This window comes from Heterodontus francisci, chromosome 25, assembly GCF_036365525.1.
Source record: "Heterodontus francisci isolate sHetFra1 chromosome 25, sHetFra1.hap1, whole genome shotgun sequence".
NCBI lineage: Eukaryota > Metazoa > Chordata > Chondrichthyes > Heterodontiformes > Heterodontidae > Heterodontus > Heterodontus francisci.
The window spans coordinates 46,554,992-46,580,581 of record NC_090395.1 but is presented as its reverse complement, the minus strand read 5'-3'; the positions used below and the strand labels follow the sequence as shown (position 1 = coordinate 46,580,581).

The 25,590-nt window shown below is 40.9% G+C and overlaps 1 protein-coding gene across 3 annotated transcripts in view; it reads left to right on the top strand.

Annotated features, from left to right (window-relative positions):
* itpr3 (inositol 1,4,5-trisphosphate receptor, type 3) overlaps window positions 1-23,788 on the top strand; it is a 311,298-nt gene extending 287,510 nt beyond the window's left edge. For all 3 annotated transcript variants that reach the window (XM_068057164.1, XM_068057163.1, XM_068057162.1), the window contains exons 51-58: window positions 1,824-1,988; window positions 3,385-3,577; window positions 4,348-4,446; window positions 6,472-6,596; window positions 9,564-9,729; window positions 18,987-19,147; window positions 22,062-22,223; window positions 22,894-23,788. In XM_068057164.1, coding sequence (XP_067913265.1) covers window positions 1,824-1,988; window positions 3,385-3,577; window positions 4,348-4,446; window positions 6,472-6,596; window positions 9,564-9,729; window positions 18,987-19,147; window positions 22,062-22,223; window positions 22,894-22,986 — 1,164 coding nt within the window. In that variant the 3' untranslated portion in view covers window positions 22,987-23,788. The remainder of the gene's footprint in view (window positions 1-1,823; window positions 1,989-3,384; window positions 3,578-4,347; window positions 4,447-6,471; window positions 6,597-9,563; window positions 9,730-18,986; window positions 19,148-22,061; window positions 22,224-22,893) is intronic.
* The last annotated feature ends 1,802 nt before the right edge of the window (window positions 23,789-25,590 follow it).

Here is a 25,590-nt window from a genome sequence, read left to right as displayed (position 1 = left end):
AGCAAACTTTTATGTTGAATTATACAAAATACACACTCGCTTGCTTGGACTGAATAAATATCAATTCCACAATCATTAATTGCTATTGCCAAGACAAATATTTTCCTATAACTATGGTTTTCATTCTATTTTTTGTTCAGTTGACTAATTCATTATTTGATGCAATAGCTAGATAATTACCTAGAGAATCCAAAAAAAATCAATACAAGGATCCCTCGCTTAGTAATTGGCAGGTGGTCATAGAAATTATATCTAAAATTGATGCTGGCACTTACTCATTTCAATTTGTTTCCTGGGATAATTTGATGAAGTGCCAAGATCTTTGTCCACATCCTCCATTTAATTACTTTGAGGATTACCTGGCATATGAATTTAAGTGAACAAATAATGATCCACCTGAAAAATCAAACACACAACAGGAGAGCATGAGACCAGGAATGTTAGTTAATTAATGGTTTAACAGAATTCGTTCAATATGAAGAGACAAATTGGATAACTTGAACACATGCTTGTATCTCAGACTAGTGCTGATAAATTTTACAGAAAATTAAAGAACCAGAATTAAATTAGATGAATTGCTGTATATATTGACTGGTGTGAAAAGAATGAATAAGAGCTAAGAGAATTGCATTTAACTGTGAATTAACAGGTGGGAAAAAAATATGTGAATTTATATAGTGCCATGGCACATCTCTCACAGTATGTCAAAGCATTTCACATCAGGGACTGTTATATAGATAAACATGATATCCATTTTTCACATATTAAGATGCCACAAAGAGTAATAACATAATAATAATCTATTTTTGGTGGCGGGAAAATGTTGGCAAGGGCACTGGGTAATCAAATAGCACTGTGGGATCTTTAATATCCACTGAACCACAATAAAAAGCAGATTGAGTCTTAGTTTAACATCTCAAGAAAGAAAGAAATACTTGCATCTCTTTAGCGCCTTTCACGACCACGGGGCGTCTAACAGCGCTTTACAGCCAATGAGGTACTTTTGAGGTGCAGTTACTGTTCCAATGTAGGAAACACAGCAAACTCCCACAAACAGCAAGGTGACAATAACTAGATAATCTGTATTTGTGATGTTGATTGAGGGATAAATATTGGCCAGGACACCGGGGATAACTCCCCTGCTGTTCTTCAAAACAATGTCATGGGATCTTTAACATCCACCTGAGCAGACAAATGGGCCCTCTGTTTAACATCTCATCTGAGAGACAACATCTCCGACAGTGCAGCACTCACTCTGTACTACACTGTAGTCGGTCAGCCTAGATTTTTGTGCTCAAGCCCTGGAGTGGGCCTTGAACCCAGAACCTTGTAATTCAGAGGTGTGAGTGCTACCAGCTGAACCACAAATGACACTAAGGCTGGAACCATCCTATCTCACCACCCAGGATTCTCCAGCATTAATCCCAATGGAGAATTCAGCATCATTTAAACATTCCCCTTCACTAAGACTGCATCTTGCAGTGCCCACCAATCCACACAGACTTGAAAGTCCAGCATCTACTGCGATCTTATGGGTGGGGTGGGGCAGGGTGGGGGGGGTGTGGGTGGTGGTGGATGCATTCCCAGTAATACATTTAACACCAACAGTAAACCAACAATACAATAGAAAACCACCATCGCATTCAGTAGTAAATCACCATCACGTCCAACAGTAAATCACCAGCGCATTCAACAGCAATGGTAAACCACCACCAATCAACTGAAATAGTATTGTACTTTGCAGTGCAACCTGAATATTGGAATACTTTTAATGTATATTATTTTCATATTTATTCATTTTTCTTTCTTTTTGTTATGTTTAGCTCATCAACAAAATAGTGTATCTGGTTAGTTTTGTGGGAAATGGTGGGAAATTTATCATTGGACACAAGGCCATGATCATGGACATGGCGTTCCTTTACCATATTGGATACATAGTGACAAGCGTGCTGGGGATTTTTGTGCACGAGTTTTTCTACAGCATCCTGGTATGCTATATCTTCATTTATGACTGTTTCATCCAGAAATGTTTTAACTGTTTAATCATAAAGCATTCCATCTCACCTCTGTTGCATTTTGTAATAAGCTGTGGTAAAGTGAAATTGCTTATGTTTAATCTCGAAAAGCTTGATTAGAAGTAAAAAGAAAACGCATTGAAATTGATGTGGCTTTTTATAATTAAAGACAGAATCTACACTGCTGGAAAATGTATATGTGAACAGATTCTGTGCTTCATTCACTGCTGTATATGAGCTTCCCTGCTGTCTAATTTTTTTTAAATCAACTTGGAACTAATTTATGAATCAGTCCTGTGATAATTTGTTAAACTAGCTATTTAAAAAAACATAGTAGAAGAGAATTGGTTTGAATTGATGAATTCTATACTCATTAAAATAAGGGGGGCAACTGTCGAGGAAAGTAACAACTTGTATTTACATCTGAAACATCTTTCTATTTGTGGACACAACATCGGCATGAAGTGGCCCTTGGTCAGGCACAGCTCGGCCATCAAAGCTTTTGACTCACTGCAATGACCACTTTACCTTCCATGTCTTTTTCAAATTATTCCTGCTTTTTAAAGACACACAAAAAAAATCACTTCTGACGGAAAGTCTACACTAGAAAGGAAAGTTTAACCAATCCTCTCTCGACAGATATTAATGAGTTGCTGTATATTTCCAGCATGTCCTGTTTTTAGTGCAGAATAGAATTGCCCATACTCTGCCTCAACTACTTCGCAAAGTCGTATTGCAGAGGTGAACCTCGACTGCACCTTTTGCCATTATCTTTTCTCATACCTTCATTGCCAATTTAGTGACAATTTTCCTGAATTATGGGCAGTGTCACACTGTGAACCTCAGTTCAACTAGGACCTGGGTTGTCATTTCTCAAACTCATTTTAAGTGGAATTCTTAGTCATTTGAAACAGGGGATCTCCGTGCCATCTGTCTAAGTTATATTCAAATCCAGGCTCCTGAGATAAAAGGACAATTTACTAATCTGTGCTGCCCAGCCCCCACATTTGTTCTGTCAACCTGGACTAAACAAATTATAGGTTGACATGGAAATTCAGGAAGGCATTATAAAACCTTGCCCCTACCTAAAGACATGCAGTAGAATTTATGGGATTTAAGGAAAGATGCACTGGATGAATATAAATTCAAATTCATTTTGATTTGGTTTCAATAAATCTCAAAAAACGAAGTACAGAAAACATTTGTGTTTCACGGTAATGAGGCCCAAATTCAAATCTACTTTAGCATAGAAATGTATCTGTGGAAATTTGCTAGATCAGACTACCCTCCTATTCTCCGAAGTTCAGACCATGGAAATGAAACAGTTAAAAATTGACAAATATAAACTTACCATATTTCTGTATTTCAGCTGTTTGATTTGATCTATAGAGAAGAGACATTGTTTAATGTCATAAAAAGTGTTACACGCAATGGCCGCTCCATCCTCTTGACAGCTGTGCTTGCTCTCATCCTTGTCTATCTCTTCTCAATCGTGGGCTTCCTCTTCCTAAAGGACGATTTCATTTTAGACGTTGAGAGGTTACCAAGCAGCAAGACAACAGGTAAACATAGTTTGAGGCTCCACTACCTTGATGCAATAGAACTCAATTGTAATTAAGATTATACTGTCTGAAACTTTTGCACTGTCATGGTCATTGAATGGGGTTTTCTACTTCTGTACGAGACTGAGACATAAAATTGTGGACTGCCAACACAGAAAAGGGAAACTGTCACCAGTATGTCTGACATTAACTGCTCAGCCATTCCACTACATGCAAGTTGACCAGAGTTTTAGAGCCTGGACAGCATCCATTTTTTTTTGTTCTTAGAAATAATCTGACAAAGGACAGCCTGGTCACAAAGTGTGTTTTTGCACTAAAGTGGTATTACAGATTAACTAACACAATTTCTTACATAATTTCTTCATCTTGGACCTGTGATCAAGGAGAGTTCGAGTGTGGTGACACTCTTTTCCCCAAGGAGAGGAAGGAAAATTATAAGGTTAGCTGCCAGGTCTACTTTTGCACATCTCCCAGTGGCTGATTCATAATCAACATTGTCAAAGGCCTGCGAGCTGAAGGTTGATAGATATCACATTGACACCTAAAGAGAGTAAATTAAATAATTTGAAAATAGAACAAGAAAAGCCCAATAAAGTGATATGATATTTTGTTAAGAGCAAGAATTTTGTACTGGTAGCAAATGTTGAGGGTAGGAGAACAAAATTGTATAAAATATATCGACAAGAAGCTTCAGGCGAGGCAGAGCAAACCTTCAGTAAGACAATGTTCACAACGTTAGACTATATGTGAAATGTTTCTTTTGTTAATAGGTTCATTTGCAGTAGAAGGAAGAGCAATAAAGGATTTCATTAACTCATGTGCTGCTGATGATGTTCATTGTACTGCAGGCATCCAGGACGCTGAGTCAGGTCAGCATATTAATGTTTAATCTGCAGAAACAAATGAGCAAAAATCTGCACATCACTCTACAGATGCATCTTGTGGAAGATAGAAGCTGCATTAATTTTATAAAAATAGTTCTTTCCTTATTCCATAGTTTCCTCCCATCCTCTGATTTCTGGAGGGCATGCATAGTTCCAGTGGTACTGACATGCCCCTGATAACTCACCCAAGTGTTTTCTATTCATGCATGACTAAGAAGAAGTGTTTTTCCAAATGTGAACAGCATCATAGCAGACGCGAGGTCTGTTCTCACCTGGCTGCCATACGTCTGTATTTTCCAGAAATATTAGATAGCCATCAGAAGTGGGAATACGGATTTTCCCATCCTGAAGCCAAGGACACTGAAGCCCCTAGAGATTCCTGAGCTATGATCAAGTGCAGAAGAAAATTAAACTTAGAGCATTCCTGGAATACCCAGTACCACTTGAGTGACCAAAGCAAATGACTGCTTTTCAACAATATCTGTACAAGTGGTTGCATTGCTTATAATGAATTCCAGCGTAATGTACATATTTATATGAATGTATTTTCAAAAAATGCTATATTTAACAGTGCAAGTATTTGGAAATCTGTTTTCAAATAGTTTAAAAAAAAATAAGGTATATATTAAGTGTTTATTTAGCATTTAAATGTTATTTATCTAGAAAGGTGCAATAATATACAGTTCACATGGGAGTGGGAAGACACAGTGCTGTTTAAGGTGTGTCGCCTGCCCTCTAACTTTTCAAATTCTTCCATCTTGCTCACTTCAAAATTCTTTAGGCTACTGGGTGTTCTGGATGATATAGAATTCAAAATCCTCCTAAACATCCACAGGTACTGAAATACTACATATATACAAATTCAAATTTGTTAATAGTACAAAAAATGAAGGGAATTGCGAAAACAGAAGATGTGGTTTAATGGTCTTCCTCCTGTGTATTGATCTTGTGATCTTGTGTGAATAATAGAATACAAGTTAACAAAAGTAAACCTTACTAAGGCTTTATAATACATTAGTGAGACCATACTTGAATACCACAAAAGGATATAATTATGTTAGAAACCGAACAGGAAACGGCAACAACACTGATCTCGAGTGTAAAGGGAGGTGAGCTATAAAAGAAATACTTGCACCTATTACACTTTTATGAAACCCTCATATACAATTATTTTGACGCTGAATGACAGTTATGTGGGCAAATGTGACAGCCATTTTATGCAAAGCAAGATCCCACAAACAGCAATAACATGAATGACCAGTTAATCTACTTTTGTTTGTGGTGACTAAGGAAGGGCTGTTGAGTAAAAGACCAAGAGATCTTCCTTCTGTTCTTTGATTTGAGCCACTTGATCATAAATGACCACCTGAACCATGTACACATTAAGGAATGTTCATGTGTAGAAAATGTACCTTCAGTAATATTAGCCTTGGTTTTCTGATCAGCATTATTTTAATGTGTTAACGTACTTAAAATGAATAGTTTATGCCAGAATTAAAATTAAATTGCTTGGAAAATATAGGTTCTTGGGCTGTGATAATGTAGATCTTTTACCAGCTGGAGATAGGTTCTTCCTTGAAATTGCCCCATTGCTACTGTCCTAATCTGAGCTAAGCTTTTATAAATAGATACTTTCTCACAGCAAGTGAAGGATTAAGAGAGTGTAAATCAACCTACTTGCCATATTGGCCTTACTCTTCCACTGACCAGCTACAATTGTAGCATTGGTAGAAACCCACAAGAAATTGTTTACCTTTCCTCTCACTCAGTGAATGAAATAGCAAGAGGGATCTCGAGGAACTAAAAAGGATGATTGGCATGGTGGCAGCGAGAATGATCTCTCCACAAGTGCATTCAGCTATCGGCAGTGCAGAACTCAGAACTGATTAACTTTCATAAAGTTATCTAAGAACAATTGGCATAGAGCACACAGTCTAATTAGTAATCAGTTACACTTTTCAAAGAGCATTGGAGGCAAATTTTAATTTGCTGCTACTTCTGTCATTACAGATGAGGAAAAGAGTGACAAAGAGCGTGCCTGTGACACTCTGTTGATGTGTATAGTAACAGTATTAAATCATGGTCTGCGTAATGGAGGCGGTGTTGGAGATATACTCAGACAACCTTCAAAGGATGTAAGTAAATCTTTATAATGAGACATCTGGAAGCATTTGTCTCTCTCCTTTGCAGTTTGAAGTTTAAAATCTAGCACTCAGTAACCACAATTACTTATTGTTTATATAGGTGGCAGAATTACTGAGTTGTCTCTTGAGTACCTAAACAGACAAACTCCCTAACAAGTGTCTGTTAACATATTTCCAGTATATGCTCTATTTTCTCTCATTCACAAACATATAAGTAAGTCATTTCTGCTTCTAAAGTTTGTGTAATGTAATCTCCCCACCCAAATGTTTTGTTTTATCTACCTCTTTAAATAGCTTCCATTCCTATCATCAAGAGGGTTGACTCCTATACCAGCTCCCAGGCCTCATTGATATGGTACTACAAACTATATATAAGTGACAGGTGATTTAATACCTGATGTTGTCCAATTTTCCTGTTGGAATTTGCCTGTTTCATTCTTGGCATCTCCTCTGATGGCACAAATAGAAATTGAACATAAAGAGTATCACAGGCAAATGAATATCATACCATTGTACTGCAATATTACTCTGTTCTAAATTTTCAACATTGTTTAAATTTACAATCATAAAATAAACATTGTGAACAGCAGCTGCATCTTCAAATTAGGCCCGTGATGATGAATTACCCAGAAGCACATTCATGTACATATGTGAAGATGAAGAAAAGCTGAAGGGCTTTTTTTCAATGTTGTCCTTCATATTATCTAAAGATCAAATAGGGATCAAAGTCTAGAATTGGGAGGAAGGAGATCAAACACAGGATAATAAACTTTTATTTACAAAATATTTACAGCACAGAAACAGCCCATTTAACCCAATAGGTCAATGGTCCACACGTGCCTCCTCCCATCCCTTTTTATCTAACCCCACCAACATATCCTTCTATTCCTTTCTCCCTCATGTATTTTTCTGGCTTTTCCTTGAATGCATTTCTGCTATTCGCCTCAGCTAGTCACTGTGGTAGTGAGTTCCACATTCAAATCACACAATGGGTAAAGAACTTTCTCCTGAATTCCCAATTGAATGTACTGGTGACTACCTTATAATTATGACCCCTAGTTCCAGTCTCTCTCACACAAGTTGAAATATCTTCTCTATGTCTACCCTATCAAACCCTTTCATAATCTTGAAGACCTACATCAGAAAAGAGCCCAGCCTATTCAATCTATCCTGGTAGTTAAAACATCTCAGTCTGGTATCATTCTAGTCAATTATTTTTGCACCTTCTCCAGGGCCTCTTTCCCTTTTATAATATGGAGACCAAAACTGTTCACATTATTCCAAGTGTAGTCTAACCAAGGTTCTATACAAGTTTAAATAACTTCTCTGCTTTTCAATTCTTTCCCTCCAGAAATGAACCCCAATGCCATTTAAAAAAATTTTTTTAATGGCCTTATTAACCTGCATCACTACTGACTGATCTGTGTATCTGTACCCCCAGATCCTGTTGTTCCTCTAGCCCATTTCGACAGTAAATTTCCAAGGAGTATGTATTTCCAAGGTGTATATTCTTCCTATCAAAACGTATTACTTCGCACTTATCTATATAGAAGTTAATTTAACAATTATTTTCCCATACTGCAAGTTTATTAATGTCATCCTGCATTTTGTCGCATTCCTCCCCTATTTGAACTATACGACACAATTTGGTATTATCCACAAGTTTTGACGTTGTGCTTTCAGTTCCTAAGTCCAAATTATTATGTAAATGGTGAACAATAGTGATTCCAGCACCGATCCTTTTGGAACTCCATTCCCCACCATTTGCCAATCTGAGTAACCACGTTTAACCCCTATTCTCTGTTCTCTGTTTTGAAGTCAGCATGCTATCCATTCTGTTACTTGTCCTCTGATTCCACATGTTCTGACTTTAGTCATGAGTCTATTATGTGGTACCTTATCGAAGGCTTTTCTCAAAATCCAAATATATTTGTTTACTGCATACCCTTATCTGCCCTTTCTGTTACTTCAAGAATTCAGTAATGTTACTCAAGCATGACCTTCCCTTGTGGAAGCTGCTCTTCATTATATTTTCAGTTTCCAGATGCTTCTCTTTTTTTAATTTTATCTTTAATTGAGGATTCCGTTATCTTTCCTATCATTGATGTTAAGCTAATTGGTCTATAGCTCCATGGACTTCTTTTAGCTCCCTTTTTATATATAGGAAATTATATTTAGAAACACCAACATCAAAATAGAAAGAAAGTAACAGAAATATTTAACTGCAGATCTTGGAAATTTAAACTGGAAAATAGCCTTTCTAAGAGATCAATAAATTAAAGAGATAAACCTGAGAGAGCGAGAGAGAGAGAAACAAACCAAGTCATCTTAAAACAAAAACAGCTAAAAGGTATAGAAGAGCAGTTCCAGCAAATAGAAAAGAACAGAATTGGAAGTTCACAGTGATGGAGTGAGGGATAGGGTAAAGAAACAAAGAAGGATAAGGTCAACGAGGGACAAAGATCAACAGCATCAAGAGACAGAGAGGGACAGAATCAGGACAGAACTGACAGAACCGCAGAGTGGAACAGGACAAGTCTTCGGAGATGAAGAGGAAGCTGGGAAACAGAGATACAGCTGAGCGATGAGAGAGGGATATGTTGAGATGAAAATCATGAACAAAATAAGGTAGAAAAAAACATAGAAATACTTAATCATATAGGAAAAGAAAGTTAAACTTACAAAGAGGAGAGAAAGTGATAAAATTAGTTTGGCAGACAGACCTCACAAGGAACTGGACTAGCTTATTTCATAGGGTAATTATTCACTTATTAAATAATAAATATTGAACTCCAAAAGGCCTGAGAATTTTTCAAAATAAAGAACTTCTCCCTAATACAGTGTCTGAAAAATGATTTTCTGTAAATTTCAAGTTATTTATTCAAATTACTCTGCAGAAAAGTAGGGATATTGAATTGACAAATTACATTTAATCCTATCATGATTGATTTATTCCAGGAAACACTATTCCCCGCCCGTGTTATCTTTGATCTGCTCTTTTTCTTCATTGTTATCATCATTGTATTGAACCTGATTTTTGGTGTTATCATTGACACATTTGCTGATTTGAGAAGCGAGAAACAAAAGAAAGAAGAAACCCTGAAGTCGACCTGCTTTATCTGTGGTAGGTGCAGACGTTCAATATTTTTTGTTCATCAAATAAATAGAGACAGTTGGTAAGAATGTTCACTGCAGGAATTATATTTTCAGGTTGAAAATAATAAGTTAGTCCCGTTCACTACTACTACTTTTGTATGGCAGGAAAAGTTTTTAATGGGATGTCCAGTTTGGCTATCTGTTCCAGAGCCTCCTGAGATGACGAGTGGAGAAATGAGATGCCTTCCACAACATATCTTAGTGGACAGTTTGATGTGATGTGTTCCATGGTCTAAGACCCAATACTCCAATCGCACTTCAGGTCATCCGTCATCTTCCACTTTTGGAGCGGGAGGCAGCATTGTCCAAGCCCCTGTGTAGAGTTGGTCAAATACTGTCCACTGTCTTCAAGGGAGATCGAAGCCAGGGACCTCTAGTGATTTTAATTTGTTCATGGGACGTGAGCATCACAGGCAAGGCCAGCATTTATTGCCCATCCCTAATTGCCCTTGAGAAGGTGTTGGTGAGCTGCCTTCTTGAACTGATACAGTCTATCTGGTATAGACACACCCACAGTGCTGTTAGTGAGGGAGTTCCATCATTTTGACCCAGGGACCTTATCGGCGATATAATTCCTAGGTAGGATGGTGTGTGACTTGGAGGGGAACTTGAAGGTGGTGGTGTTCCCATGTCTCTGCTACTCTTGTCCTTCTAGGTGGTAGATGTTGTAGGTTTAGAAGGTGCTGTCAAAGGAGCCTTGGCAAGTTGCTACAGTGTATCTTGTAGATGGTACATTTTGCTGCCACTGTGTGCTGGTGGTGGAGGGAGTGAATATTTAAGGTGTAGATGGGGTGCCAGTCAAGTGGGCTGCTTTGTCTTGGATGGTGTTGAGCTTCTTGAGTGTTGTTGGAGCTGCACCCATCTAGGCAAGTGGAGAGTATTCCATTACACTCCTGACTTGTGCCTTGTAGATGATGGACAAGCTTTGGGGAGTTAGGTGGTGAGTTACTCACCGCAGAATTCCCAGTCTCTTACCTGCTCTTTTAGCCACAGTATTTATATGGCTGGTCCAGTTAAATTCTGGTCAATGGTAATCCCCAGGATGTTGATGATGGTGGATTTAGTGATGGTAATGCTGTTGAATGTCGAAGGGAGATGGTTAGATTCTCTCTTGTTTGAGATGGTCGTTGCCTGGCACTTGTGTGGTGTGAATGTTACTTGTCACTTATTAGCCTAAGCCTGAATCTAGTCTGGGTTTTGCTGCAAGTGGATACAGATGCTTCAGTATCTGAGGAATTACGAATGGTACTAAACACTGTGCAATCATCAGCGAATAACCCCATTTCCGACCTTATGTTGGAGGGAAGGTCATTGATGAACCCGCTGAAGATGGTTGGGCCTAGGAGAATACCCTCAGGAACTACTGCAGTGATATCCTGGGGCTAAGATGATTGGCCTCCAAAAACCACAACCATCTTCCTCCAATTGGTGGAGAGTTTTCCTCCTGATTCCCATTGACTTCAATTTTGCTGGGGCTCCTTGATGCCACATTTAGTCAAATGCTGACTTGATGCCAAGGGCATAACTCTCACCTCACCTCTTGAATTCAGCTCTTTTGTCCATGTTTGGACCAAGGCTGTAATAAGGTCTGGAACTGAATGGCCCTGGCAGAACTCAAACTGAGTATTCATGAGCTGGTTGTTGCTGAGTAAATGCTGCTTGATAGCGCTGTTGATGCCACCTTCCCTCACTTTGCTTATGATTGAGAGTAGACTGGTGGGGTGGTACTTAGCCAGATTGAATTTGTTCTGCTTTTTATGGCCCGGACATACCTGGGCAATTTTCTACATTAATGGGTAGAGGTCAGTATTGTAAAAGTACTGGAACACCTTGGCTCGGGGTGCAGCTAGTTCTGGTGCACAAGTCTTCAGTACTGCAGCTGGGATGTTGTCAGGGCCTATAGCCTTTGCTGTATCCAGTGCTTTCAACCATTTCTTGATATCATGTAGAGTGAATCAAATTGGCTGAAGACCAGCATCTATGATGCTGGGGACCTCAGGAGGAGGCCAAAATGGATCATTCACTCGGCACATCTGGCTGACGGTGGTTGCAAATGCTTCAGCCTTGTCTTTTGTATTGCCATCATTGAGAATGAGGATGTTTGTGCACCCTCTGCCTCCCGTTAGCTGTTTAATTGTCCACCGCCATTCATGACTGAATGTGGCAGGACTGCAGAGCTTTGATTTGATCCATTCATTGTGGGATCATTTAACTCTGTCTACAGCGTGCTGTTTCCACTGTCTAGCATGCATGTAGTCCTGTGATGTAGCTTCACCAGGTTGACATCTCATTCTTGGGTATGCCTGGTGCTGCTTCTGCCATGCACTCCTACACTCCTCATTGAACCAGGCTTGGCCCCCTGGCTTGATGGTAATGATAGATTGAGGGATGTGCTGGGACACAAGGTTACAGATTCTGGTTGAATACAATCTGCTGCTGCTGATGGCCCACGGCGCTTCATGGATGCCCAGTTTTGAGCTGCATAGTTGTTCTGATTTATCCCATTTAGAACCATGGTAATGTCACACAACGCAATCTAGTGTCTCCTCAGTGTGGAGATGGGACTTCATCTCCACAAGGACTATGTGGTCACACTTACCAATACTGCCATGGACAGATGCATCTGAGACAAGTAGATTGGTGAGGGTTAGGTCAAGCACTTTGCAGGGTTGACTGGGCAGGATGTGCCTTTGTTGTTTCCAGCATCTAGGTTGATGCCAGATAGTCCGTCCGGTTTTATTCTTATTTGACTGTAGTGGTTTAATCCAACTGAATGGCTTGCTAGGCCATTTCAGAGAACAGTTAAGAGTCACCACATTGCATTGGGTCTGGTGTCACATGTAGGCCAGACTAGGTAAGGAGGCAGATTTCCTTCCCTGAAGGACATTAGTGAACGAGATGGTTTTTTATGATAATCTAGTAATTTTATGATTCTCATTACTGATGACTAACTTTTTATTCCAGGCTTATTAATTAATTGAATTTGAATCCCCCAGCTGCCTTGGTAGGCATTAGTCTGGGCCTCTGGATTACTAGTCCAGTAACAATATCACTATGCTGCCTTGTTGGGTCAGTAACGAGGGGTTGGTCCTTTATGCTGTGTGCGTTCCACATCTATCTGGATAGTGGGAGTTAATGACAACCCAGAGATGGTCTCCCTCTGTGTGCAAGTTCATTGAGAACTTGGCAGCTAATGTTATCAAGATGACGACCAAATGCCCAAAACTGGCCTCTCAGTCTGAAAAGCATGAAAGCATGGAACCCCAGTTCATGGTGCAATGAAACACCTTCCAGAGGATACATTAGATGTTTTGGTTCATATGCTGGTATATATCTTATTCTGACATTTTGCCTGAAATTTCACAATTTTCATATAATTCAAACTTAAAATCAATGTGAAGGAATTAATAGTGTTACTTCCATCCAATAAATAAGGTACAGAATTGTCAGTACTGGGAAAATGAAGTTGAGATATATGATCAACATTAATTAAAGCACCAATTGCAAATGTATTTCAACACATAGGACTGCATTTATTTTGCACTGACTTGTATCAAAATAGGTTGAATTTTAGAGTTCAGATGAATAACTGTCACTCCCAATGACTGATGCTTGGCAGGTCTGGATCTCTCTGTACCAGATTTATTATAAAATGATCACTTGTGACAAATACGTATTTGAATTCTGTTGCAATGTCGAACAAGATGCATCCAAAAATATCCTTATTATTTCCAATGCACATGACATAACTGAAGGAAAAACTGTCCCTCTTCCCTTACTCATCCCTGAGATCTTGCAGGTCAAGGAGCTTTTTGTTTAGGGTTTCCAAATTGGCATTTCAAAGCAGTTTCAATCTCTCCTGAAAGACAGAGCTTCAAGCTTCCTGAAGTGTAAATAATTGCAATGTGCACCTGAGACAAACAGCCCATAAGATCCCAACTCTTAATCCCTATGTGTGCTGTGTTATTTGACCTTGGGGTGGCAGGGTGGAGGCAACAGTTGATCTGAGCATCCCTTGGTGTAAGAGGGGCAGATTAGCCAAGGTAGCCACTTCTGATTGTTATTCAGTGACCCCTGCTGGACCATGCATAGTATAAACACTGGGTAAAGACAAGACTGAGACCAATAATGATGACCCCTCTGGTACAATGGCCTGTAGATGTTTTACTACATTAAAGGCACTATATAATGGCAAGTAGTTGTTATTGTGGACAATGACTGTGTAGGTTCAAGTGCATAATGATTATTATAAGCCAAATGTTACTCCAAGTTACTGGAACAGAACTATAGCCTATGGAACTGTAGTTCAGCATGATTCATTGTCTTTGATGGTGGGGTAGGAGGGCTTTACAAAAAAGCACAGTGCGTCAATTACCCGTTTAAAAAACTGCTAGAAATAATAATAATGTGTGGCACTGAGAGATTGTTTCCGCTAGTCGGGAAATCTAAAACATGGTGGCACAGTTTCAGGATAAGGGGCTGATCATTTAGGACTGAGATAAGGAGAAATTACAGTACTCAAGGGGTTGTGAATCTTTGGAATTCTCTACTCCAGAGGATTGTGGATGCTCCATTGTTGAATGCATTTAAGGCTGGGATAGACAGATTTTTAGTCTCTCGGGGAATCAAGGGATATGGGGAGCGGGCAGGAAAGTGGAGTTGAAGCCCAAAGATCAGCCATGATCGCATTGAATGGTGGAGCCGGCTCGATGGGCCATATGGTCTACTCCTGCTCTTATTTCTTGTGTTCTTGTGAATACCAATTACCTTTTAACACTCAGATTACTAATAAATCCAAGGAAACGCCTTCCTTCCCAAGCTGACCTGTTTTCTTTGTTTTCAGCACAGACACCAAAATAGGCATTAATATTACAGATATAAAGTTACATCCAGCATCAGGAATAACTATCAACTTAAACCAACAAAAGTGCAACTATGCAAAAAGTAAACACTTGGAATTTTCTCTTTGCTGTCAATTCAGTCAAAGATCAGCAGACATCCCATTTATGTAGAGATTCCCCCAAAGAATTTCTGTTGACCAAGATTCAAATGCTTTGCCAGTGCTTCCAATAGCAAGCATCTCAAGTGTTACTTTTGTCCCGAAGCCAGTAGTACCACCTGTAAATGGAACTTTTCAGCCACAACAGTTGCTGGATGCTGCTAGTTTTGTTTCTGACTATAAGCAGGTTGACACTAAGAAACATCCACAATTGGGGCTGAATTTTACCGGCCCCTCAACGCCGTGGGTCACAGCGCGGGGGCTGGTAAAATTCACGGGGAGAGGCCCACCTCGACCCCCGACGTCGAGAAGGGCCTGCTGCATATTACTGGCGGCTGGGCGACCTTAGTGTGTTGCTCCCGCCGCTTGGCGGCGGCACCCCAATGACCATATTCGGTACTTTACTTAGCTCTGCAGATTATGCAGCCCGCCACCTCTCCATGCACACTTCAGGATGTTACGTTGAATGTGCGGCCGTCTTGTGCCGTCCCATTCCCGAACAGAAAAGCCGGCGGGTCATCAGAGGCTGAAGTTTTCTCTACCAAAGGTAAGTTCAGATATTCAGGGGTCTCACTCTGCAGACTGGAAGGGAGGAGGGATCACAGGGGTCTCAGCTCTGCATTCTTAAAGGGAGGAGGGAGAGGGTCTGGGATTACTGGAAGGAAAGCTCTGCCGGCATGAAGGGAGGTACTGTGTACCCTCCCTCCGTAAACAGTGTATGCTCTGTGTTTGTTTGTGTATGTGAAGGAGCAATGGCACTCTAGTCACCCTGTGTGAGGGGAGGGTGCCAGAAAGGGTAGGAGCGTTAAGGTTATATGGATGGTGTGGGCAATCAATTCAGCTGGTAGGATCTTGAGGTGGCCATGCTGTGCCACTCTGAGTGTGAGCCAAGATGGGCAGTGCCATGCCATGCCACATAGTTGATGCATGAAAACACCTGATGTACCTGTCAACACCAATCCCTGCCCTGTTAGGAACCTTCGAATAAATGAAGGGTTCAACTTTATTTATCACATGGAAATAGTTATTGTTTATCCTACATTGCATGATCCTCTGTTCCTGAGGATCCGTATGCACCCGAGCCAAAATCAACAGGCAGGTGCGGTCCACCTAGAGGCCCCCAGTCATGAGCAGCAGCCCCCAAGGGGAGCTCACCATTACGGTCACCGTGCATCTACAGGCCCCACATGACATGTCATCAGATGTCAGAGCACCAGTGTCGGAGGTGATTGTGCATGTAGAGAGGGTGGTGACACGTCGCTGTGCCCTGCTGAAAAATGACCTGCAGCCCATGGGCTTTGGTGGACATCCTATGCCTGCAGTCCTCATAGTGGCAGCGGTTCTCAAGCTTGACCCCGATGCAGCTTTTCAGGGGCCCACCGGAGACCTTTGTGGGGTCACACAGTCAGCAGTGCATCGCTGCATCAGGAAGGTCACCGATGCCCTGCGCCAGAGGGCCAATGAGTGTGTCTGCTTCATGATGGACCCTCACAGCCAGACCCAGAGGGCCATTGGTTTCGTCACCATTGCCGAATAGCCATAGGTTTTAGGGTTCATAGACTGCACCCATTTGGCCATCAGGTCTCCCGCCAGGCTACCACCTGCAGATGTCACCATTGAAGGAGTCCTCTTAATCTAGGTGAAGCTGGTATGTGATCACCGGAGATGCTTCATGCAAATCTGTGCCCGCTTCTCAGGCAGCTGCTATGACACCTGGCACCTGCACCAGTCCCAGCTGCCACTGCTGTTCACTGAACTGGCTCAGATGGAGGGGTGGCTTCTTGGAGACAAGGGCTATACTCTGCAGACATGGCTCCCGACACCAGTGAGAGACTCCACCACTGCTGCAGAGGAGAGATATAATGCCAGCCACTGAGCTACAAGAGCCACCATTGAGCAGGTGATCGGCACGCTGAAAGAGCGCTTCCAATGCCTGGATGGATAGGGTGATGTCCTGTACTATGGACCGAAAAGGCCAGCTCCTTTCTTTGCTGCTTGCTGTGCTCTACACAACTATGCACCCAATAGGGGCCAGGTCTGCCACGATGAGGAGAGATGTCAACAGGATTCCTCCTCGGACTATGAGGACACTAAGGACCTACAACAGGAAAGGTGCATGGGAGGGCAGATGGCACCTGGCCTCTGCATGCAGGGCTAGCAGTGAGCTAGGGATGTACGGCAGTGGCTTATCAGACAAAGGCTGTCTGCTCCATAGGAACTGACTTGAGCTCTGCAAGCCACACATCACCCTCGCTCACCTGCTGTGCACCAGTCTACATCTGCAGCATCCTTGTATAAACTATTAGAGGTAGCAGCTGACTGAGCCAATGTCCATGCCACTGCATTGTGGAGACGCTCGTGAGTAATGGTGGCATGACAATGATGTTATTGCATATGTTGGCTCTCCTGAAGGGCCAACAGTGCAAATGGATGTGGCATTGGTGCTACATGCTGGCACACATCATTCACACAGAGAAAAGGACACACATGTTGGCGAAGAACATTTAGTGAAAGATGTATTTACATTGCTGTGACACCCGTGCATTCCCATTTGTGTCAGTGTGTTCTCTATAAACGCTTGCGAGTGGTCCTTCTCGGTGCAACTTCTGCCTGATTGGAGGAAGGCTGCTGATCTGATTGCCGTTAGGCTGTGGATGACTTTGGCGCTCATACACTGTGCGCAAGAGGCCTAGAGGGCCCTAGCTGCCTGGGGGAGGGCTCGTTCATCCCCTTCCGGTATTGGACCCTTTGATGCCAGATGGCCCCACGGCTACTGACCTCCTCTGCCATCTCCAGCCAGACTGCCTTGTTCAGGTGGGAGGGCTTCTTCTTACCGTCGCTGGTGAAAAGGACCTCCCGCCTTGCTCACAGCTGGAGGAGAGTGAGTAGGGAAGCTTCACTGCACTGTGGGGCCACCCTAGAGCACCCCTCTGCCATCCTTGGCTTTTGGTGTGGTCCTTTAATTGCAAAGGTGACTCCACCGTGTAACTGCTCTAACTTCTGGCTGCAAGGTTTGTCTTACACATGTTTGAAAACCAATGCAGGACTAGTGAGGAAAACTGTGCTGTTGTCATGGTTTTTCAACTATTACTCATCAACGCACTTTGCTTCTGCAGCAGCTGATCATAGTTATTGATGTAATATTTCTAGTTGGCAATGCAGCTAGAATATAAACATATTTTCCTGTTTTTTAACCAAGATCATTTAATGGCAGTTCCATGTATTTTCACATAACAGTTAGCAGAGAAATGAATACAGATTCCAAATGCATATTAATATGTAGCTTTTCACAGTCGAATGATTAGAAGTCCATAGTATGTAAATATTCTTCAATTATGGTTTTATTTCTGTTGTGTATTTGCCTTTTATGGTGCATTTAAGACTCAGGAGGAAAGTTTTTTTCAAAGGTGCAGCCTGGAAGTTTGCAGTCTTGAACTTGCTGAGGGGTTGTAGAGTTCTAGTCGTTAAAACTCAGCCCAAAGTTGATGGTGTGAATTTGGTTTACCTTCACAGATGGAGAGTCTCAAAGTCACTTTGTAATTTCTGTGCTGTAGTTGTTGTTTATCAAGTTTCTTCTGTTTAGCTAGATCTCTTTCTCAGCCTCTGGCTGAAAGCTGGCTTTCTGTAGTCTTGGCTTGATCTCTCTCTCTCTCTCTCTCTCTCTCTCCAAAGGGCTATCTCTTAAGGTAAAAATCCAACACTTTTGAGTCTCTGTCAGGTGATATAGGACTGTCTCCCCTGGTGTGATCATATAATGGTCCAGGATATGGAAACCATGGCTATCTGTTGATGCCTGAATGGGGACCATTCTGTTATAATGGTGCTACTTCACTCCTACTCATTTTGGTTTGGGCTGTGAGTCAGTTTGTCTCCAGAACCTTGTGTTAGTTCATTCATGTAGATAGGAGACATCAATATGCAATCGTGCTCCTTTCAATTTCAGTGGGTTCCCCCAGAGCTTTTTAAGATGAGGTTAACGAGTTTCATCCTTAACAGATGGAAGTGTGTATTGTTAGTACAGGAGGGGTCACCTGACCACTACTCCATTTTGTCTGTGATACAAGTGTCCATGTACAGTTTAACAGTTGACTTTTTTCACAATTCCTCCAATTCATTGTTTATTTAATTATGGTTCTTTCCAAGCATGACAACAGTTTGAACAAACTATTTTCTCACCTTGGTATCTTTATTTTTCCTGGAAGCAACTCTGTTTTTGTTTTGTGCAGGTCTTGAACGAGATAAGTTTGACAACAAGACAGTATCATTTGAAGAGCACATTAACAATGAACACAATATCTGGAATTATTTATACTTCATCGTATTGGTTCATGTCAAAAAAAGAACTGATTATACAGGTCCAGAGAGCTATGTTGCTCAAATGATAAAGGTAATATTTTCACAAAACAAAGTATAGTACTGAGTTTCATCTTGCAGCTTACTTTCAACTTAATTTGATGCTACATAAATTTGAATACTTACTAATGTTTTTTATTCTTCCATGGGATGTGGGTGTTGCTGGCAAGGCCAACATTTGTTCCCCATCCCTAATTGCTCTTGACAACAGAGTGCCTTGCTAGGCCATTTAAGAGTCAACCACACATTGCTCTGGGTCTGGAGTCACATGTAGGCCAGACCCAGTAAGGACAGCAGATTTCCTCACTAAAGGGCATTAGTGAACTAGATGGGTTTTTATGACAATTGATGATATTTTCATGGCACCATTACTGAGCCTAGGTTTCAATTCCAGGTGTTTAGTAATCAATTGAATTTAAATTCCACCAGCTACCATGATGGGATTTGAACCTATGACCCCAGGGCATTTGCCTAGGTCTCTGGGTTACATTACCACTATGCCACCATCTCCCCCTAATAGAAAAGGCTGCATGGTGTCCTATGACCTGAGACCCAGGTTCCAATCCAGTACAGCACAATGGGATGATGGTATCTTTCCCCTGAAGGCTGAAATGAATTTGGACAATCTCATCCTGTTTTTACATGTATGAACAGAAATCATAAAAATGACGCTAATGCAGCAAAAACCACCACAAAATTCGTAATGTGCATCAGAGAGGCCATAAAATGGCTGGTTTAGGCAGTGGAAAAATTCAGAATAATACATTAAGTGCTCTTCATTAAGTGCCACAAGTCCTCAAAAAAAATTTAAAAATAGAAGCACTTCCATAACACTCAGTCTAAAGTTAGTCAAGCCACATCTCATTTCTTGTTATTTTATTTTCTATTTCATGGATTAATCCTACAATTTTTTATTCATTCATGCATGTGGGCATTGCAGGGGCGGGGCGGGGGTGTGGGGGGCAGCATTTATTGTCCATCCCTAATTGTCCTTGAGAGGGTGGTGGTGAGCCATCTTCTTGAACCGCTGCAGTCCTTGTGATGTAGGTACACCTAGAGTGTTAGGGAGGGAGCTTCAGGATCTTTACCCAGCAACAGTGATAGAAGGGCAATATAGTTCCAAGTCAGGATGGTGTATGTGATTGGAGGGGAACTTGTTGGTGTTGTTGTTCCCATGTGCCTGTTGGTCTTGGTCTTCTAGGTGGTAGAGGTCACGGGTTTGGAAGGTGCTGTCAAAGGAGCCTTCACCAGTTGCTGCAGTACATCTTGTAGATGGTGCACTCTGCTGCCACTGTGTGCCCGTGGTGGAGGGAGTGAATGTTCAAGGTTGTAGATGGGGTGCCAATCAAGAAAACTGCTTTGTCCTGGAAGATGTCAAGCTTCTTGAGTGTTTTTGAAACTGTACTCATCCAGGCAAGTGGAGAGTATGCCATTACACTCCTGACTTGTCACTTTTAAATGGTGGACATCTGATTGGGGAATCAAGAGGTGAGTCACACAGAATTTAGAGCCTCTGACCTGCTCTTGCAGCCATAATAGTTATATGACTGGTCCAGTTAAGTTTCTGGGCAATGCTGATGCCCAGGGTGTTGATGTTGGGGGATTCAGCGATGGTAATGTCATTGAATGACATGGGAAGATGGTTAGATTCTCTCTTGTTGGAGATGGTCATTGCCTGGCACTTGTGTGGCACGAATATTATTTTTATGTTACTTGCCACTTATCAGCCCTAGCCTGAAGCTTGTCCAGGTCCTGCTGCATGCGGGCATGGACTGCTTCATTATCTGAGGATTTACGAATGGAACTATACACTGTGCCATCATCAGTGAGCATCCCCACTTCTGACAGAGGGAAGATTATGGATGAAGCAGCTGAAGATGGTTGGGCTGAGGACACCGCCCTGAAGAGCTCCTGAAGCAATGCCCTGGGGCTGAGACGATTGGCCTCTAACAAACACAGCCATCTTCTCCTTTGTGCTAGGTATGAGTCCAGCCAGTGGAGAGTTTTGCCCCTTATTCCCATTGGCTTCAATTTTATTGGAGATGCTTGATGCCACACTCGGTCAAATGCTGCCTTGATATCAACGGCAGTTACCTCACCTCTGGAATTCAGTTCTTTTGTCCATGTTTGGACCAAGGCTGTAGTCAGGTCTGGAGTCAAGTGGTTCTTGCAGAACTACTTTGCTTCTTTGTAAAGGGGTTTCATAGTTACGCTCCTAAGCTTCACGTCCTTAATGTAATAGGGTTTTCATGACCAACTTGGCTTCATTTGAACATTAAATGTAGCACAAGTGTCTGCCCCCTTGTACTCCAAGTCATAAAGGTAAAAGGACAATTGCAGGCAGCAATCAGTGTACTGTGGTAAACAAGTCAGGTGACATTGATCAAATTCAGTGGTAGCCTCTAATTCCAAAGGTTACGGGTTAAAGCTTCACGACAGAGATTTAGCCATCTAACCTGGGCTGACATTTTGGTGCAGCAGTGAAGGAATGCTGGAGATGCTGTCTTTTGGTTGAGACAGTAAACAAAGGCACCATCTGTCTGTTCAGACGGTTTAAAAGATCCCTGACATTACTTGAAGAACAGAAGAGCTTTCTCAGTCTCTTGCCTGGCATTTATCACTCAACCAACACCATTAAAAGAGATTATCTGGTGATTTATTTCCTTGCCGTTTGTGGGACCTTGCTATATGACATTTGGCTGCCATATTTCCCTGCAGTACAATATTGATTACACTTCAAATGTACCTAATTGGCTATGAAGCACTTTGGGATGTTCTGGGAAAGTGAGCGGCACTGTATAAATGCAAGTTTTTTCTTTTCTTTCAGTGTACCTCCCTCATGCTGGAGGGTTAAGTATACCAAAGTTTTAAATTCCAGAGACTTTGTCCCAGTCCCAAAATGAAGACAACCTGAACATCAGTTGCTGTTTTTTTTTTACTTTCTGTAGACTAAAAACCTCGATTGGTTTCCACGCATGCGTGCTATGTCTCTGGTCAGCAGTGAAGGAGAAGGAGAACAGAATGAACTTCGAAATCTACAGGACAAGTTGTTCTCAACAATGAAGCTAGTAACAAACCTCACAAACCAACTTGCAGAACTAAAAGAACAGGTATGTATTTGAAGTAAATGTACCTCATAGATTGTACAAAAAGGACAGATATGCCTATGAGGGGGTCAGGGAGGAATTTTCCAGAGTATTTTTTCCCTTATTGCCCTGGGTTTTTCTTTTTTTTTGTTGCCTTTTTCACGAGATTATCTGGCTATGTGGGAAGAGGGTGAGGGGAGTATAAGAAGGGTCTGGCCATGTGTGGGACAGTTTTGATGGACCAACTACTCTTTTCCTGCCTGTCATTTTTGCTATTTGTATGAATTCAGGTGAACCTGATATCAGTTTTGTAAACTCTGAGCTTTCAATCTCAAACTGTCTCAGCTCCACTTTAGTTTGAGGAAATTTGGAATCCACCCAATTTCTGTGTGGAAAAATAATTATCAGTCAGTCCATTATGCCTGCCCTCTTATAAATTACTCTCACCCTCTCCTTCCCCCTGCAGCCATTTTCTCTCTTTCGACCTTGGCTGGAGTATGAGGCTGGCCAAATAAATTGCAACAAAGAAATTAGAAACTTTCTTGCACTTTATTATGAAGCGGGGTAAATACATTAACGCAGACAAACCCTTTGTAACGAGCAAGTGGTTGATACAATCTAATGCTAATGTTATGTTTGAACAATGTTTTAGATTTTAAAGAAATTAAATTGAGTGATCATTTGTTTTGTATAGATGACAGAACAAAGGAAGCGGAGGCAGAGAATGGGATTTGTGGATGCGCAATGCAACCCATCAAACACAAACCATCAGATGGCTAAAGCATGAAAATTTCCAGTGCAGTACAACTAATATCCACATGTCACTGCCTAGAAATGCTGTTGCGTATTATTGACATCTTTCTTCACAACAAAATAATATCTGGATAGTAGATTAGATTGAAACAAAATGTATTAGAATTTTCTCTGGGACTGTGGAAGAGATCTTAAAGCAAGGAAACTACTTTTGCAAACTGCTTGAGAATTAATTAATTTGTAAATTAAAAATGAGTTTAGTTCTTGGGGAAGGGATGTGGTTTTATGTTAAAGGTTCTGGTGATGATGTCACCGTGCAATACTTTATTTTAAAAATATGTGATTATTACTATTTTCTTACTGCAGGTTATATATATTTTGAAAGTGTGTGATGTACAAAGTCATTCATTTCTGTGTTTTACGTTTTGGTAAAATTGGAAAACTTGAAGAAATCTACTGATTGCCTGCCTCGGGCAGGGAAACGTTATCACTCTGTGAACCTTCCACTACTAACTTCCTCTGTAGGTTGCTGTAATATGTTTTGAATCAAAGTCATTAAACTGCAGTGTCTAAACCCCACAGGTTTAATGCTGGAATCGGAGACAGAACAGTATCGCCTCATAACTTAATCAGCATGAGTTCCTTATCGCAGAATTGGACTTGAACATAAAAATAAATATTTGACACATGCAGTGCCAGTGTTAACATTTGCTGCATTCACAAAATTGTACTGGCTACTACACTACCATTAATTCTCAGCATGTGGAATCTGCAAGAAATCAGTGTCCACTTGGCAGATGACAAGATTGTTGGATTCTAATAAACTTGGTTTTAAACTGTTGGTTATAGTGTGAAATTTTTTATACCAATCTTGTGCTCTAATAAATTATGAGAAATGTCTCAAAACATCTTCACATGTTCAAATATTCTGGTTTCCACATAAAGAAAAGTGACAACTGCTATTTATATGATACAAAGTGTATTTATGATGGAATCCATGGTTGCAAAGCTTGTTTTTTTTTTAGACCCTAACTGAGAAGGAAAGTAGAATTGAAACAGAAATGGAACCTAAAACTAAAACTGAAACAGAAGCTGGAAAAACAATTTCAGGTTTCTGGGGAAACTGACACAGGTTAGAACCAGATAAAAGGAGACAGAGTCCTCCCCAGATCTGGCAGACCAGGCAGGAGTGGAGCGCCAGCAAGCAGAAGTGAAGACTGAATCCAGGGGCTGTTTCCGTTACTTAAAGTAGCCGACTAACCAGACCCGGCCATACAGTGCACAGGTTGTCACTGAAGGACTCGGATAAAGGGAAGACTGGTAAATCCACACCATCAAAACTGTTGTGACCAGAGCTGAGGAGGTTCTAGAGTAGTGTGCCTTGTGGTGAAGACCGCACTCATGGAGTTCGGATTGAGAGGAAACTGCTGTCGGAGGAACAGTGGCTAAATCCTTGAAGGAGCTGAAAATCTACCTGAGGAACTTAAGCATTGTGAACAACTGTGTGACTGTAATTTGGTGCCATATATGCTGAGTGGACTGCTCAGTGAAATGGTGAGACCCATCCCTGTTGTATCTGTAGTTAAGGTGTAATTTGTGATATAGATATTGACCGTGATCTGTCTGTTGCTTCAGGTTTAATTTATGTTTGTTTTGGTTTGAGTGTAACAGTAAAATTTATAAAAGTGAAATCTTGTCCGTTTGGTTTGGTTTCCTAAATTGGGTCAATCGATGGATTTGATTCTTTTCCTTTGTTGGTGATCTCCTCAGGGATCATAACAGTACTGCATTTGGCATTTTGAATTTTCTGATACTTTTAGTGTTAAGTTTCTCCTATGGATGAGTGAGGAACCTCATCAATGAGCAATGAAGTCTGTGGTATAAAAGGGTCTGCATATTCATGGTTTAAAAGCAGTAAGATCTTGAGGAGGTGATATATCAAAGGTAAACCCAAAATGTCTCGGTTACTTGAAACATACTCTACCCACTGTTACTATTCTGGGTAATGCATAATGGAGGGTTGCTCCGACTGCTTGCTGCTGTTTTGAGACCCAATGCACACTTAGGTAAGATTGGAGTAAGATCACGTATGTGTCCACTGATGTTCCCAATGCCTTCTGTGACCAATAGGCAGGACATTGTCTCATTGAGAACAAGAAACAAATTATTATCTGATACTGTAGTGATATCTTCCACTCACAGGAACTCGTCTAGCTCCCTTCTGAACACTTGCAACATATTCATGATCAAACGGTGTAACACGTAATTAAATAATCTTTCTAAATATTTTTTAATAAGATATTGCTCCTCCCAAGTAATTGGTCTGAGTATTTTTTTTTTACTTTTCTTTAAAACACCTCTGATGGAAGGAATAATATTAAATAATCATTAAGGCATAATTCAAACAATTAAAAATGAGCAATACAAATCATTTTTGACTGTTAACAAACATGCAAGTACGAAAAGACATTCAGCACTCAAAAGCATCCACTTGCACCGCCCTACCCCAGTGATATGTACTTTTTTTAAATTTCCAAAATATACTTTATTCATAAAAATCTGTAAAAATTACATTCCCAAACAGTTTAAAGCAGCACCAAGTCAAAAAATACAAACAGTGCAAAAGTGATCAGTTTCC